The sequence below is a fragment of the Benincasa hispida genome, chromosome 1 (genome assembly GCF_027475165.1).
Source record: "Benincasa hispida cultivar pf3 chromosome 1, pf3_genome.v1.1, whole genome shotgun sequence".
In the NCBI taxonomy this organism is placed as follows: domain Eukaryota; kingdom Viridiplantae; phylum Streptophyta; class Magnoliopsida; order Cucurbitales; family Cucurbitaceae; genus Benincasa; species Benincasa hispida.
In genome coordinates, this window is record NC_143478.1 from 59,271,524 (window position 1) to 59,286,706 (window position 15,183).

A 15,183-nucleotide genomic window follows, 5' to 3' on the forward strand; every position below is an offset into this window, starting at 1 on the left:
TGAAATGCATGCTAATCAAATGGACTAATCGCATGCTAAGTTGAACATTTAATCAGAATTGTCGAATTAAACATTCGATTGATTTCCTTTAGGTTGATTACACAATGCTAATCGCAGTCGGCTCACAAATTTATAAGGTAATCTAACCATTTGTTTCCTATTAATTAACATACAATTTCATGCCACTTATTATATGTAAATCACAAGCATCTAATCATACAATTTAAGAAAGATTTGTCAGACAATCCAAAGAGAATATGATAATGACAAATATATTAAAATGAAATCAAAGAAACAAGAACAAAGGTCAATAATTAAGGCCAAACCTCACAATCTTCCCAAATGGGTTTTCTTACTCCTAGACTAGCAGAATCAACTCACCTTAGCCACAGTTGAAGTCCAAGGTCAATGATTAAATTACGGAATAATAGAGAAAAAATAAGAGAAAATGGACGAAATCGATTGAAGGCCAAGAGAGGGAGAGAAGAAGTTACCTAAAATCGGGTAAGAAAAACAATATATATATAGGTCAGAGCATCGCAGTGCTTGGAACAATGTCGCAACGCTATCACACGTGTAGGCCACCTGCCAGACGTAAAACTTTGTTGCATAATAAGCACTATAGGACAACGTCGTGATGCTCTCGACAAATCCATAATACCATGCTCTCGGGTTTAAAGCATTGTGTGCAGCAGTATGATGCTACACAACGCTCTGCCCTCAGTGACATTTTCATAAATTTTGTTTGGTTGATGCATTTGAGCTTTGTTTTGGTCTATTTTAACTCCTTTTTGTCTCTACACCTAGTTCTATCTCTTAAGTATTCAAAATCTATAAAATTATGAAATAAACATATAAAATCTAAGAACAACTCGAGTTAAGCAGAGGAAGATAGCACATTTTCTGCATTATCACCCATTTTAATCTTCTATTTACTTTTAGTCTATATATCTTAATTGAGTATTGAAATATTCTGTTTCATTGAGAATCGGAGCATTAAGAACATTCTTCTTAGAGAATGCTAAATCATTACGTAGTACTATGATTGTTGTAGTAATTTGAGTAATTTCAGTCATATGGGCTCCCTTCCTAACCCAAGCAACCATTTTCGAGGACATTAATAGAAACATTCTTAATTGTCATTTGAATTATTAGTGCATAATTTTAGATATTGTTATGTTAATGTTACTTCCCTTCCATATATTGTACATATTTGAAGTTTGGGTTGCACATAAGCTTTAGGGAGAATTCTTGTATATCTTGGCTGTCTAGGTTATATGATTTTAAGTCTTCTATGCTTTGATAGTTTATGTAAATAGAAGTTTCATACGTTGTTTAATTTCTTTTCGTATGATTCATATTTATTTTTAAATTATCATTTTATATGCTTAAGTGAGGATATTTTTTTTTGCAGATTCTATGGGACTCTAACTATATGACTCTCCAAATTAGACAATCCTCTCTCTCGATCTTTAGATTTTATAGCTCTATGTATATATTGATCAACGTAATTAATTTGTTGATAGATTACTTAATTAAACGATTTGTCACTCTTTGTTCTGAATGAGATAATTTTTGTGTTGGTTGAAGATGAGTTTCATATTAAAAGATAATTAATATTTTATTTTGTATATGTACATGTAAAAGAGAAATATTATTAATTTATACATGCACAAATATATTCAATGGTAAAACAATGACAGCCATTACCTATCACAAAAATAGATATTTAATGATGGACAACTGATATTAAAGACAACTGATACTGAAGAAGGTGTTATTAAATGATTTTAATGTCGGTTGTCTTTAATGTCTTTACTGTCGGTTTTCAACCGACAGTAAAGACAATCAACATTGAAGACCTTTAATAATACCATCTTCAATGTTGGTTGCCAACCCACACTATATCCCTATAATGTCAGTTTTTAACTGACATTATAGTCCAGTGCCCATTTCAAAATTGAAGATTTCTCTCCTTTTTTTTTTCTCTTTTGTTTTTGAATTGAGTTGAGAGAAAGTATCTTGTTAAGGCGACTGCTATAGTCTATTTGCAACTCATGTGGAACAAATAATTATTTTCAGGATAGCGCTTATATAAAGCTTGCCTCGACTACGTTTTGAATCTCCAAAGATTTTGAGGTTTTTTCAAGTTTTTGTTTATTTCCATATCTAAGTTTACATCATATGTCTTACGTTTGAATTTGAATATTATACATTGAGTACATTGTTTCTTGTTGAGGTGTAATCAGTATATTAGTATATTCAATTCTTATATATATCGTTTCTCCTTATATATGTTAGTAGTATATCAAGTGTATTAATTGTACATCATTAATGAAGGTATTTGCATCAAAATTTATATATGAGTCGCTTCATTTTTATAATTGTTACAAACAACAAATATGTAGACTATGTGACTAATTAATATACTTTATTTTGCTTCTTGTGCAATTACCCCTATCCAAAATTATTTGTAAGACTTTTAAAATTGCGGCTGTCACTGCGAGGGAAATTGCAAAAAAAATAATTGGATTTTGTATATATCCCACGTATTATTATGTGAAGTGCGCAACTTGCAATTTTTAATCTGTGACAATCTCTTAAATATTTTTTTATATTAATTTTTTTAATAATCTTTTCATTTTCTTAAAAACATTGCATGTTTTACTATTTTAGTCTTTGTAAGTAAATATTACCAAGAGATTTGAATTTTAATAATCTCTTAAAAAGAATAAAATTACCCTAGCTCATATATGTTGCCATAATACTACTGTTATTTAGGAACAATCAATCAGATAGTTCATATAAATTAGTGCACTACATAATTCTCAAACGAACAACTTATTTTCCATGTAAAAAAAAATCGAAGAGAATATTCAGATTATTTGACAAAAATATTTATGGTTGGTTGACTTATTAAAAAGTTTCTTAGAAAGATGTGAGTAATGATAAAGCATGTTAATTAAATGATTCGTATTGGTTTGTCAACTCCATACAAATAAAAATGATATTGTCAAGTCGCAAGAATGGAATAGAATATATTAGAGTCAAATCTCAAATTAGAACCCTAGACCTAAAGCATAGAGTATTTTAGATTCATAAGTTATGTTATTCATATAATATAAGTTACATAATTGTGATGGATAAGATGTCAGAATATTTATAAGAAGAAGTAGCTATCAATATAAAAATATTTGTATTTCGAAATTACCAAAAGAACCCTAGCATGCACATGAAGGTGTAATTTGGATATAAAAGGGGGATGTGGTAGTGCCAAAATTCTTCATCCCATCTAATATCCCATTTCTTCTTCCCATTTCTTTTTCTTCAAAACAAATTTTGCTTTTGGAGATATAAACATATTTTTGATATCTCATTGTCCAATCAAGAACTTTCTGTCCACTAAAATTTAGGTGATTATTTTCCTATTCACACTTTATTTAATGGGTTTGGAATATGAGTTTAGCCTTTGCATATAATATAAATATATTTCCTTCACTAATGTTTTATAGCATTTAAATCATCAGTTTGAAGAGATAGTTTTAGTTATGGAAATATATATACTTTTTTCCATTCAACTAAATTATCTGATCATAATTAGAAAATTTTTTTTATTTTTTTTTAAATTTTTTTTTTTTTTTTTGAGAACCATGCGAGGGTATAAACATGGATGCATCAACCTTTTAGTTAACTACAAAATTATTTTTATAATTTATTTATGAAATCATATATTTGAGGTTTCACTTGTAACAAGAAGATTTTTTAACCTATGTAACTAAAAATTTACCATTCAAATAAAAGGTATAAATGTTCTTTTCTTACTTTTTATTACCAAAGTACTCTCTCTATCCTCATCTTACTTGTTTAAATCAACGTCAACGAAGTTGTAAAAACCTCAAATTATTATGTATTATTAAATAATTGATATATATATATATTTATTTATATATTAAAACTTATAGGAAATGAATTGAGTAATTAATAATTTATTATTTTATTAACCAACATCACAAACGTTCCGCAGCATTTGGAAAAGAGGAATATATATTTCTTTTCCCACACAAGGAGTCCCAATCATGTTTTTCTTTTTCTTTTGAGATCTGAAGTTGAATGGTGGTGGTTGGTTTTTTGGTTGGTCAGAAATGGCGGGGAATACAACGACGGCGGGTGGCTGTCCGGCAGCAATGAAAGCGACGTCCAACGGCGTGTTTCAGGGCGACAACCCGCTTGATTTTGCTCTCCCTTTAGCCATTCTTCAAATATGTTTAGTGGTTGTTCTTACTCGTCTTCTTGGTTTCCTTCTCCGACCACTCAGACAACCTCGAGTGATCGCTGAGATTGTCGTGAGTATCTCTCTTTTTTTATGTTCTTTTCAATATAATAGCGTGGAATTCTAATCGCAAATATATATCTTGATCGCTAACATATATTATATGTCAATTGAACTATGCTCATTTTGATTTATTGTTTTTCGCTTTCTCCTAAAAATTCTTTCTACGTCTAACTTTAGTTTTTTTCTTTTTTTTACCTACAATCTAAGTAAATAAAAAAATCTAAATACTATTGATAAATACTCATTTCATTTAACATTTAACACATCAATAAACGATATAATATTTTATTTTATGAGTCTAACAATTTTTAAATACTTTTTTTTTAGACAAACAATAAACGTAATCTAAAAATTGTTAAAGTAAACTTAAGTCGGTGGTATTGTGTTATATATATATATATATATATATATTAAAGCTCAGTCAAATTTAATGAAAATTAAAGTTTGATGGATGTAGCCACATATGTAGTATAGATTCGTTTTCTAGGCAAAACTGTCTACTAATTTATTAATGTTTAGACATAGTTATTATGTTTATCTATCATGGTCAAATTTAATAGTTTTAATACTTGCGAATATTATGTATCCATAAAATTCACCAGATATTATTTTTTAAACTTAATAATTTATTAAAATCTTTTTAAATAATTAAATTCTTTTTAACCTTCTCTCTATATACGTATATTTGTGACTAATTGCAAATATTCTTTTAGTATTATTTAGGTGTAGTTTTGTTTCGTCTTCATGCATTATGTTTAATTTTGTAGCAAAAAAAGTTGAAAAATATTCTTTAAAAAAAATAAAAGTTTGCCACATGGAAAATATTGATTCTATATGTGGGCGAGTTATATAGAGATGGAAGCAGATGCATCTAAGTATTTTTTATTATTATTTAAATTTTAATGATATTTATACTAGATTTAAAAGATATCCATTAGAATCATTATCAATATTTGAACCCTTAAATTTACAACTATATTCACAACTATGTCAATATATCAAAAAGTACAAAATTCGAAAGTCAAGCTGGCTACAAAATATGACTCTTATTGTTATTATTCTTATTAGAGTAATACTTGGCTAATTGTGTGTATCTTTTGCGCATCCTACTCTAATCACACAAGAAAAATAAAATAAAATAAAATGAGGTGACAAATTATGATTGGAGAATTGGATATAAAGTAGTTAAAATATTTTTCTTAGGAAAAGTGCATACTAGCATCTATCTTCGTGCTTTCTAATAAATTATATCGTCATAATTTGACAAATTCTTATTACTTCTCTTTAGTGTGTAAAGGAAGAGAGAGCATAGTAAGTTATACCTAATCATTCCTCAATTATTTTTGGAATAATAATTAGTTGCAGCCTGCATCTTTTTTTTAAAAGAAAAATGATGAAAAATGATGTCTGTAAAGAATGGATTAAATATTATTTTTCTAAAAAAAATTGCGACGAAATTTTATTGGCTAAATTCCTTGGCTGCGCCTATCTAAGGAGCACTCACTCGTGTTTGAATTATGTTAATTGTGGATGGTTTACAGGGAGGAATATTGTTGGGACCGTCGGCAGTTGGGCGGAGCCAAGAATTTCTTCACAGAGTGTTTCCGGCGAGAAGCCTAACAGTTTTGGACACAGTGGCGAATTTGGGTCTTCTTTTCTTCCTATTTTTAGTAGGGTTGGAGTTAGATCTCAAATCCCTCCGCCGTACCGGAAAGGGTGCAATGGCCATAGCCATGGCCGGAATTACCCTCCCTTTCATCCTCGGCATCGGAACCTCCTATGTCCTCCGTTCCACCATCTCCAAAGGCGTCCATGGCCCCCCTTTTCTCGTTTTCATGGGTGTAGCTCTCTCCATTACTGCTTTCCCTGTACTCGCCCGCATTCTCGCCGAACTCAAGCTCTTAACCACCAACGTCGGCCGTATGGCCATGTCCGCCGCCGCTGTCAACGACATCGCCGCTTGGATCCTCCTCGCCCTTGCCATAGCCCTCTCCGGCACCGGCCGCTCCCCTCTCGTCTCCCTCTGGGTTTTCCTCTGCGGCTCTGCTTTTGTCCTGTTTTGCTTCTTCACTCTCCCGCCAATCTTCCGTTGGATTTCACGCCACTGCTCCGATGGCGAGCCGGTAAGCGAACTCTACATTTGCGCCATTTTATCCACCGTCTTAGCCGCTGGATTCATCACCGACTTAATCGGAATCCACGCTCTGTTCGGCGCTTTCGTCGTCGGTGTCCTTGTCCCGAAAGACGGCCCACTCGCCGGAGCTCTCGTCGAGAAAGTCGAAGATCTTGTTTCAGGCCTATTCCTCCCTCTCTATTTCGTATCAAGCGGATTAAAAACCAACATCGCAACAATCAAAGGAGCTCAATCATGGGGTCTCCTCGTCCTCGTTGTAGTCACCGCCTGTTTTGGGAAAATCATGGGAACAATCTCCGTAGCACTCTGTTTCAAGATGCCATTCCAGGAATCAATCGCTTTAGGATTCTTAATGAACACAAAAGGGCTAGTGGAATTAATCGTCTTAAACATCGGCAAAGACAGAAAAGTTTTAAATGATCAAACCTTCGCAATTTTAGTTCTAATGGCTATAATCACAACATTCATCACAACCCCAGTTGTAATGGCGGTTTACAAGCCAGCAAAAAGAAAGAGCAAAACAGAATATACATACAGGACAATTGAGCGAGATGAACCCAATTCAGAGCTGAGGATTTTGGCTTGCTTTCACTCTGTTAATAACATTCCTTCAATTTTGAATCTGATAGAGGTTTCTCGTGGGAGGGAAGGTCGTGGGCGGCGGGTTTGTGTGTATGCGATGCATTTGATGGAGCTGACAGAGAGGTCGTCGGCGATTGTAATGGTTAACAGAGCAAGAAAGAATGGATTGCCGTTTTGGAATAAAGGAGGGAAGTCAAATTCGGATCAAATTGTAGTGGCATTTGAGGCTTTTGAGCAGCTTAGTCGAGTGTCAATACGTCCAATGACGGCCATTTCTGCGTTCTCAGATATGCATGAAGATGTTTGTAACAGTGCTGAGAGAAAACGTGCAGCCATTATCATCCTCCCATTCCATAAACACCAAAGGTTTCTTTACTTCTCATTTTCTTACTTTTCTTTATTTTTGAGGGGATGGAGGAGGTTGCACCCAAATATTATTGTGTGTATATTAGGATGAGAAAAGTTATGGAATAATAACTAAAATAATTATTTTTTTTTTCAAAATTAAAAGGGGTTTAGATATATTCAGAAGATATTTTACTGTCACGAAAGACACAAATAATAGTAAAATAATTTGAAGATATAAATATGTTTAAAAATTTTAAAATCAAAACAAAATATAATTGTGTAGTAAGGATTTAGGTCTTATTTGATTATAACTTTTTTTTGTTTTTTTTTAAATTTTTGCTTAAAAACATTATCTTAACTACTTTTTTTTTTAATGTTTTTAAAATTTAAGTCAAAGTTTAAAACTTAAAAAAATAGTCTTACTTTTTTTTTTCTATGAAAACAAGAATCATTAAGAATTCACACGAGTTTACAAGAATGGCAGAAAACATATCATGAAACGATCAGTAACAAGAGTCTTAGACACCAAAACAAAATCAAAACCCTAGTTTATTTCCTCCTTGTTTAACCAAGCACCATTTTTACAAGGTTGTTGACACGATTGGTAACATATGGGCCAGGTTTGATGGATCTTTGGAGACAACACGTACTGATTTTCGATGGGTCAATCAAAAAGTTCTCGAACAACCACCATGCTCCGTTGGGATCTTAGTCGACCGAGGTCTTGGAGGTGGCTCACACATATGTGCTAGCAACGTTTCTTCCATCATAACTGTCTTCTTTTTTGGTGGCCGCGACGATCGTGAAGCTTTAGCCTACGGTCGAAGAATGGCAGAGCATCCAGGAATAACCCTAAACGTCGTTCATATCATTCCCAGCTCCGATATGGCTGTAGAATCTACTGTAGTTGACATAAGTAAAGACGATAGCAATATTTCAGCACTCATGGATCAGAGAGTGTTGATGGAGTTCAATGTGAAGAAAACAGAGGACGAATCAATTAGATACGTAGAGAAGACAGTGAGCAAAGACAGTGACACGATTGAAGTAATAAGGGAATTTAGTAGATGTAATTTGATATTGGTGGGTCAAGCTCCTGAAGGCCAAGTAGTGGAGAGTCTTCATTTCAAAGGTGGCGAATGCCCGGAGTTGGGTCCAATCGGCAACTTGTTGACATCATCGGAGCTCTCAACGTCAGCTTCAGTCTTGGTGGTGCAACAATTTCGTGGTCCATTGTTGCCTTCCTCATCCACATCTACTGCTATGGTATTACCGGAAGAAGTTAACCAGTAAAGTAAAGGCGCGTTTGGATTCATTTTCTAAATGTTACAAACTATCTAAATGGGTTTTTTTTTTTTAAAAAAAATTGTTTATAAGTTAAAAGAAAATGTTTCTAAACACTTAGAAATCCAATCCAAACTCTGAAAAGACTCTTTCCATTCAGTGTATACCACGTGGTAAACTACAATTAGATATGGAGCCTACTTTGTGTGAATTTTAAGACGCACTAATCCGGGTGGATCCATGTGGCATTTTTTTTTTTTTTTTTTTTGTGAAATTGTAAAGTGTACAATATGACCATTGTTGTTCCATTTGAAAAGAATTAGCCTCATAGAGAAATGGAGGTACTCTTAATTACTTATATTGTAGAGTGGTTTGTTTCTTTACCCATAGAAAGTCATTCTATAAAAAGAGAATAAGTAGAGTTACCTTCTTTATGGATAATTGCAATCGTAACATTTTTAGAAATAATAACCAAGTGTATAATATCATTTAAAAAAAATTGCAAGTATAAACAAGTTTATCAGCGATAGACTTCTATCGTTGATAGACTCTTATCAAGGATATGGTTTATCACTGATGATAGACTATTTAAATTTGGTCATATTTATAATTTTTTTTACATTATATTATATCTACTAATATTTTGGGTTTAATGTTTATATTTGCAACTCTCCCTTTATTTGTATATGGAAGCCAAGTTGTATGCTTTTGTAAAGAAAACAAAATGATTATTTCTCTTTTTCAAAGCATCATATTAAATATAGGTGTGATCTCTGAACCAATGAATATCTCATTGTAGAGAAGTATAAATATTTATTTTTAAAAAATGTATAAACATTATTTAAAAAAAAAAAAAAAAACTCTGTATTGATAATACTTTTTTATTTACATTTTTATTACATGGGAGATGAATATTTTCTTAAGCAGCTAACCGAAAATAATAATAATAAAATGAAACTCTTTTTGAATAATTTTTTAAATAAAAGAATATTACAAAATTTAAGCCATATAGGTTTTCTTATACTTTCTCTTGATAAAAACAAATTAAAATGGAATACTAATTCTAATAGGAAAGAAAAAACACTTTATTGGATTTGTCTACGTGTGTGTATCTAGTAAAGGTAAGGAATTAGTTACTCATAAAAAAGAAGTATGAAATTAACTTTTTAATTTATATACTCATGTATATAAAGAGATGGTTTACCATTTCAGCGAGGGGGTGTTTAGCTTTGAAGGATTGGATTTGGATGGGTTTAAGCATCTTAACCCCAACTTTTATTTAGGAAAAGTGTTTTAGGAAACTTTTCTGGTCCTAGAATTAAACAAGAATAAACTTTAACGAAATAAGAGACACATTCGTTTTGAAAATCGTACTTATAACTCAACAAAGGAACTAAAGTTGATGTGGACGGTGATTTTAACGATAGTTTGTTTTATTAAATATTGTATTGTATGCTTATAAGATATCAAATGTATGTTTGGAATATTAGTTGTATGTGTGATCTATCAACCTAGTCAACTAGGGTCAAGATTAATTTTTAGGATAATTTAATTCTACACATTTAACCTTTTTTTTTTTATATATAATAATTGTGGGGACGAGAGATCGAACCTCCAACTTCTAGATAGGAAGGTCATGTCAATTGTCATCGTGTTAGACTCATTTTAGAAATATAATTGTTTTTATGGATTGTGGGCATGTAGCTAAAATTGAGGATGTAAATATAATATCGAGGATGTTAATATAATTTTGGTTGGGACTTGTGATAAGAAGTTTGTTATTGCACTAGGGATTGGCTATAACTTGTTTGTTAGGCATTGAGGTTAACAGTTATGTTCCACCTCTTGTTCTTTGTTTTTGTCAAACACAACGTTTCACTATGCAAATTCTATTTGAAAATATTTTTCTTATTTATATCTGTAATAAAAGTGAGCTACAAATTACCTCATATTGAAGACAAAAGTAGCTGAATCCGAGCTCCACAATCACCTCACAAGAAAATATGTTTTTGTTAAAGAGCTCGTTATAACAGAATAACTAACTACTCTTTTCTTGTAACGTGGCAAAATGAGGATAACAAATAGCATTTATCAAAACTAAAGCTTGGGCCAATCGAGCCTCCTTTCTTTTGGGCTTCCATTTCAATTGGATATTTGTTTTAAGACAAAGGGCCCATTTTCTTTACAATGTAAGCATTGCCTTACTGTCTGATTCTTTTCCTTTCCTAGTGACTAGAAAGATTTCAATTCTTTTGGGCTTCCATTTAAATTGGATATTTGTTTTAATACCAAATGAGGTTGGTATTTATTGGGTGTTCCTATGAAGTTAAGGTTGCCGCTTTTGATTGAATTCTTGTTGTTGGGTGTTGTGCTCTCTTTGAAGATATTGATGAACAAAGTTTGTTGAGGAATAAGAAGAAGTTGTGTGTATATCTTACTATATGAGATTTTGTTACGATCAATTAGACCCGGTTGAAACCTAAATTTTCTATAGAAGTATATTAGTTTCAAAGAAGCATTTTGTTCAATGGTCTTGAAGTGTTCTCTAGACTATCTTGAAGTGAAGCATAAGTACTTGAGGTGTCAGGGATATTCTTATACTTAGAGGGAGCCTAAGTTTTTCGTTTGAAAGTTTCTTCTTGAGAAACAAGGAAAGATTCGTGACAGCAGTTGAGAGAGAGACTCACACTTAAAGGACAACCTAAGTTATTGTTCACTAAGAGTTAGGCTTTAGTCTTTGTACAAGATTTTTAAATAGATAAGTACTACGCTGCAATTGCTTAACTTTATATTTAGTGAAGTATCTTTCCTTTAGGTACATTGCCTCCTAGACGTAGGTGATATTGTATCAAACCGAGTCACCGATTTCTATGCCTTTCTGTTACTACTTTACTATTTATTCTTTAATTATGTTGCTAATCATCTTTGTTAAAACGAATGGGCCTTCTTTAATAGGATTTCTTTTCTTTACAGAAAAGTACCACTTTATCTGGCCCAAAAACAAAGACAAGAAATTTTTTAAGAAAATGAGCATGCAACTTATGAGATGAAGAAAGAAGAAGAATATCTGCACAAGGATTATAGTGGTTCGGTCTAATAGACCTACATCCACTGTTAAAGGTATGAATTTTTCTTTTATTCAAGAGATCTTTTAAGGTGTTTCTGATTTTTACAAATTTCTTATGTCCTCTATATTTCTCCTTCCATATCTATTTTATATACACAGATATGTTTGTAAGGAGGTTACAGAACAGGTAAGCTAAAAAAAACTTTTTTACAGATTATTTATTGTTTCAACAAATAGTAACAACTTTTTGTTTTCTTGTAATTGTTGGGATTAGTGTCCTAATTCTCCCGAAGTCTCGTAGTTTATAAACATTGTACACATTGTTATGAATAAAATAAGAGTTATTTTATTTGGCATTTACTCATATCCAATAAACAAAGCTCCATGGTTATTGTATGTAAACTTAAGCATGTATATGAGATATACAAGTGGATCATGCCTTAAGTGATAACTTAAAAAGGTTTGTAGTATAAGGATTAAGGAGAGATACCTGATCCTGGTGACACTATGGATACGGCCCAATTTGTAGAGGTTTACGAGTGTTCTGAACTACTACAAATGGTTGATCCTGATTATTCATGTGGACCACGAGATGATTGGTCTCTTTATATAACGTTGTTGATACTTGAGACTTACATCTCATCTAAATGACCATAGGTGACATGACCTTAATTCTGAGTGTTTTGGGAACTCCTTCCTTTGAGGGTGGTCCTTTGATTAGTATGAGTGAGAGTGGCCAGATTACCAACTCAACTAGACTGTGTCATCTCCCACTTACTCAATCGTCTACACAATTTTTGTTCCTCCAGTCTCTTCCTCTAACTAAGATCATACAGAGCCCACAACTCCTGGATTCTCACACCGAGAATACCAAGGTAACCATTATGGTGGTGTCCTCACTCAACTCGATTGATATCGAGATTCCGGAGGCCATTCGTTGGGTTTGTGTTCGTTGTTGATCGTGCTGTGTTGTGGCCGTTGTGTTCGAGCGTTCGTGTATTGTTGTCTTGGACGCTTGGAGTTCGATCGAGGGAGTTTGAAGAATGAGTCTTCAAAGGTATGTATATTCTATCCCTTGATTATCTTGTCAGCATGCTATAATTTTTAGTTGTTGTATGACCTGTTAGTTTCCTTTCTTGATTGTAATTGTTAGTGTTCAATTTCAAATGGAATTTGGAACGATCCTTCTGTTGCTCATGGAAATCTTCATGTCTGATTTCCAGGTAGGTTCTCAGGTTGAAGTGTTCCGTTTCCGTCAGCTTAAGTACCCCCAGCCTAGACAGAACCCGCCTTAGACAAAAGGTCCCTTATAGATAGATTTAATACAATTTTAATCTTTTATGCCAATTAATTTAATCCTATTAAATTGATTTAAAATATTAAAACTTAGGTATCTAATCGTATTAGAACCTTGGTCTATCTCAATCCAATTTTAAAACCCTTTTAAAACATGAATTCACCTAAGTCTGCATGCAAGTCTTTCTTATTGATTTTAGTTCTAATTTCCATTATAACATGATAGGGAAACATATAATGCATCTTATGTATGCGTTGATCTCCATCGATGGTCATGCATGCGATGACCATGCATTCCTGTCACAAGTTTTCTCGCTTTCTCGCTAAGTATAACGAGAACACAAGTTTTCTGGGGTGATTTGAGGTCGAACACAGGGACTTGTAACTCAATAATGTTTGTGAAGTAATGCGTGTGAGGCGAAGAACAAAAGTAAAAGATAGAAATTAATGGAATTATGCGCTACTCCTACTCCTAACTAAACAGATTGAGCAATAGAAGTTTAACTATGAGAATTGGTAGAGATGCAGCAGTTGTCAACGCATAATAATGTTAGTATGTTTGGTCACCCGAGTAATCCCAGCTCACCACACTAACACATTGCACACCTCTCAATGGCCAACGACATGCCTATATCTCTATAATGCATGGTTGTATTGAGCATAACATCGTGCCTATCTCTAGGATCAATGCTTACTTTGCACTAGTGTGTTCCACTACTCACCCTCTCAGGCAATTAGTTGCGGTTAATCAAATCATAGACAAGCATTGTGATGCTCATAGACAATCATTGCGACCGCCTCACACCAAGTGAAGAAGATTAACTCACTATACTCCCGCAACGCACACCTCTCGGTGGGTTGCTACATGCATCCTATCTTTAAGCTGCACGATTGAGTATGTGACTACCTTAGATAACTAAACGATGAATGTAAACGATGATAAAGGAAAATAAGATGAAGAAGATGAAGCTAAAGAAACTAATAGATGCATTGATTATAAAATGTATTAATGTCTTAAGCCAAAATGTAATACAATACAGAGATAAGAGGAAAGGTGGAAGGCTAGATGCAAGCAATCTCTTGCTTTTCATCGGAAATGTGTCAAGGATGCTGGTAACGCCATGGATGGATTGTGGATATATCTCTCTCGAGCTCTATCTCCGGCGTAGCTCTGGTCGTCACTCAAAAGGGTCTGTGGAGGTGGAGAATCCTCAAAGAATGTCTGCTCATGCTCTCATCTATGATCATAAGGATCTGCCTCAACGCAGAAGCTCGGATACCTTGAATTTGGGCTCTAAGGCTCTATTTATAGAGCTCAAACACCGACAGCATTGGTGGCCCGCTTTGAATCACTGCCACTTTTGATGCGGTAGGTGAAATGTCAACATCATCTTATCCTTTTGATACTCCCAAGGTATGCGTTCATGCTTGTTTTTCTTGAAGTACCAACGCATTCCACCCACCTTGCGATCAACCTTCTATCACGATTATTACTCTGTAGCTGCAACATCCATGCGATGAACGCATGTGATCAACTTTGCGATGGTCTGGTATTCAACGCATGCAATCAATTCCTGCGATAGCTACAAAAATAGATATTTTGATGCAGAATAATGCATAATATTGGGTTACTGAGATTTTCAGTGTTGATCGACGCAAGCTCATTTTTCTCATGAATTCTTAGTATTATCAATGCATATTCTGCTTGTTAGCCCTCATAATTCTAAATAAAAGGCTACAATAGCTTGTATTTCTACCAGCTATCATAACGCTTATAACAGAAACAACCAAAACCATTCACAATGCAAAGCATACATATACAAGGCATTCATAACATTTACAAATAGGCCTAAGTGTCATGCTCCATGCATTGTCCATTCATTACTACTTTTATATAATACTTATACAACCAAACAATGAACCAAGCAAACATGCTTCCATTCACCCTTATACTATAACTTTTATAATATAAAGATGATGCATGAATATGCTTACTGCATGCATAAATATCTCTTATATTTCATGATGTATGTGTATGCTCTCTTTTAATTTCATTATGCCATATTATAATATTATAATACTTATAATACATGATGCATGAATAACTGTAGAACCTAAGGTGGATTTCAAATCTATATG

General features: G+C 33.2%; 1 protein-coding gene across 2 annotated transcripts; it reads left to right on the plus strand.

Annotated features, from left to right (window-relative positions):
- The first annotated feature begins 3,284 nt into the window (after positions 1–3,284).
- On the plus strand, positions 3,285–9,122 carry LOC120070206 (cation/H(+) antiporter 18-like). 2 transcript variants are annotated; one of them, XM_039022072.2, is made up of 4 exons: positions 3,285–3,413; positions 4,141–4,343; positions 5,875–7,415; positions 8,018–9,122. In XM_039022072.2, the coding sequence occupies exons 2-4, from the start codon at positions 4,143–4,145 to the stop codon at positions 8,688–8,690; spliced, it is 2,415 nt and encodes an 804-aa protein (XP_038878000.1). In that variant the 5' UTR covers positions 3,285–3,413; positions 4,141–4,142; the 3' UTR covers positions 8,691–9,122. The 2 variants fall into 2 exon arrangements, with proteins under 2 accessions (XP_038878000.1, XP_038878001.1); XM_039022073.2 differs by having other exon boundaries at positions 3,286–3,413; positions 4,025–4,343.
- The last annotated feature ends 6,061 nt before the right edge of the window (positions 9,123–15,183 follow it).

Coding starts and splice junctions, on each gene's coding strand:
- LOC120070206 (XM_039022072.2), top strand. CDS start 4,143: ATGGCGGGGAATACAACGACGGCGGGTGGCTGTCCGGCAGCAATGAAA. Junction 4,344..5,874: donor GAGTGATCGCTGAGATTGTC/GTGAGTATCTCT, acceptor GATGGTTTACAG/GGAGGAATATTGTTGGGACC. Junction 7,416..8,017: donor CCATTCCATAAACACCAAAG/GTTTCTTTACTT, acceptor CATATGGGCCAG/GTTTGATGGATCTTTGGAGA.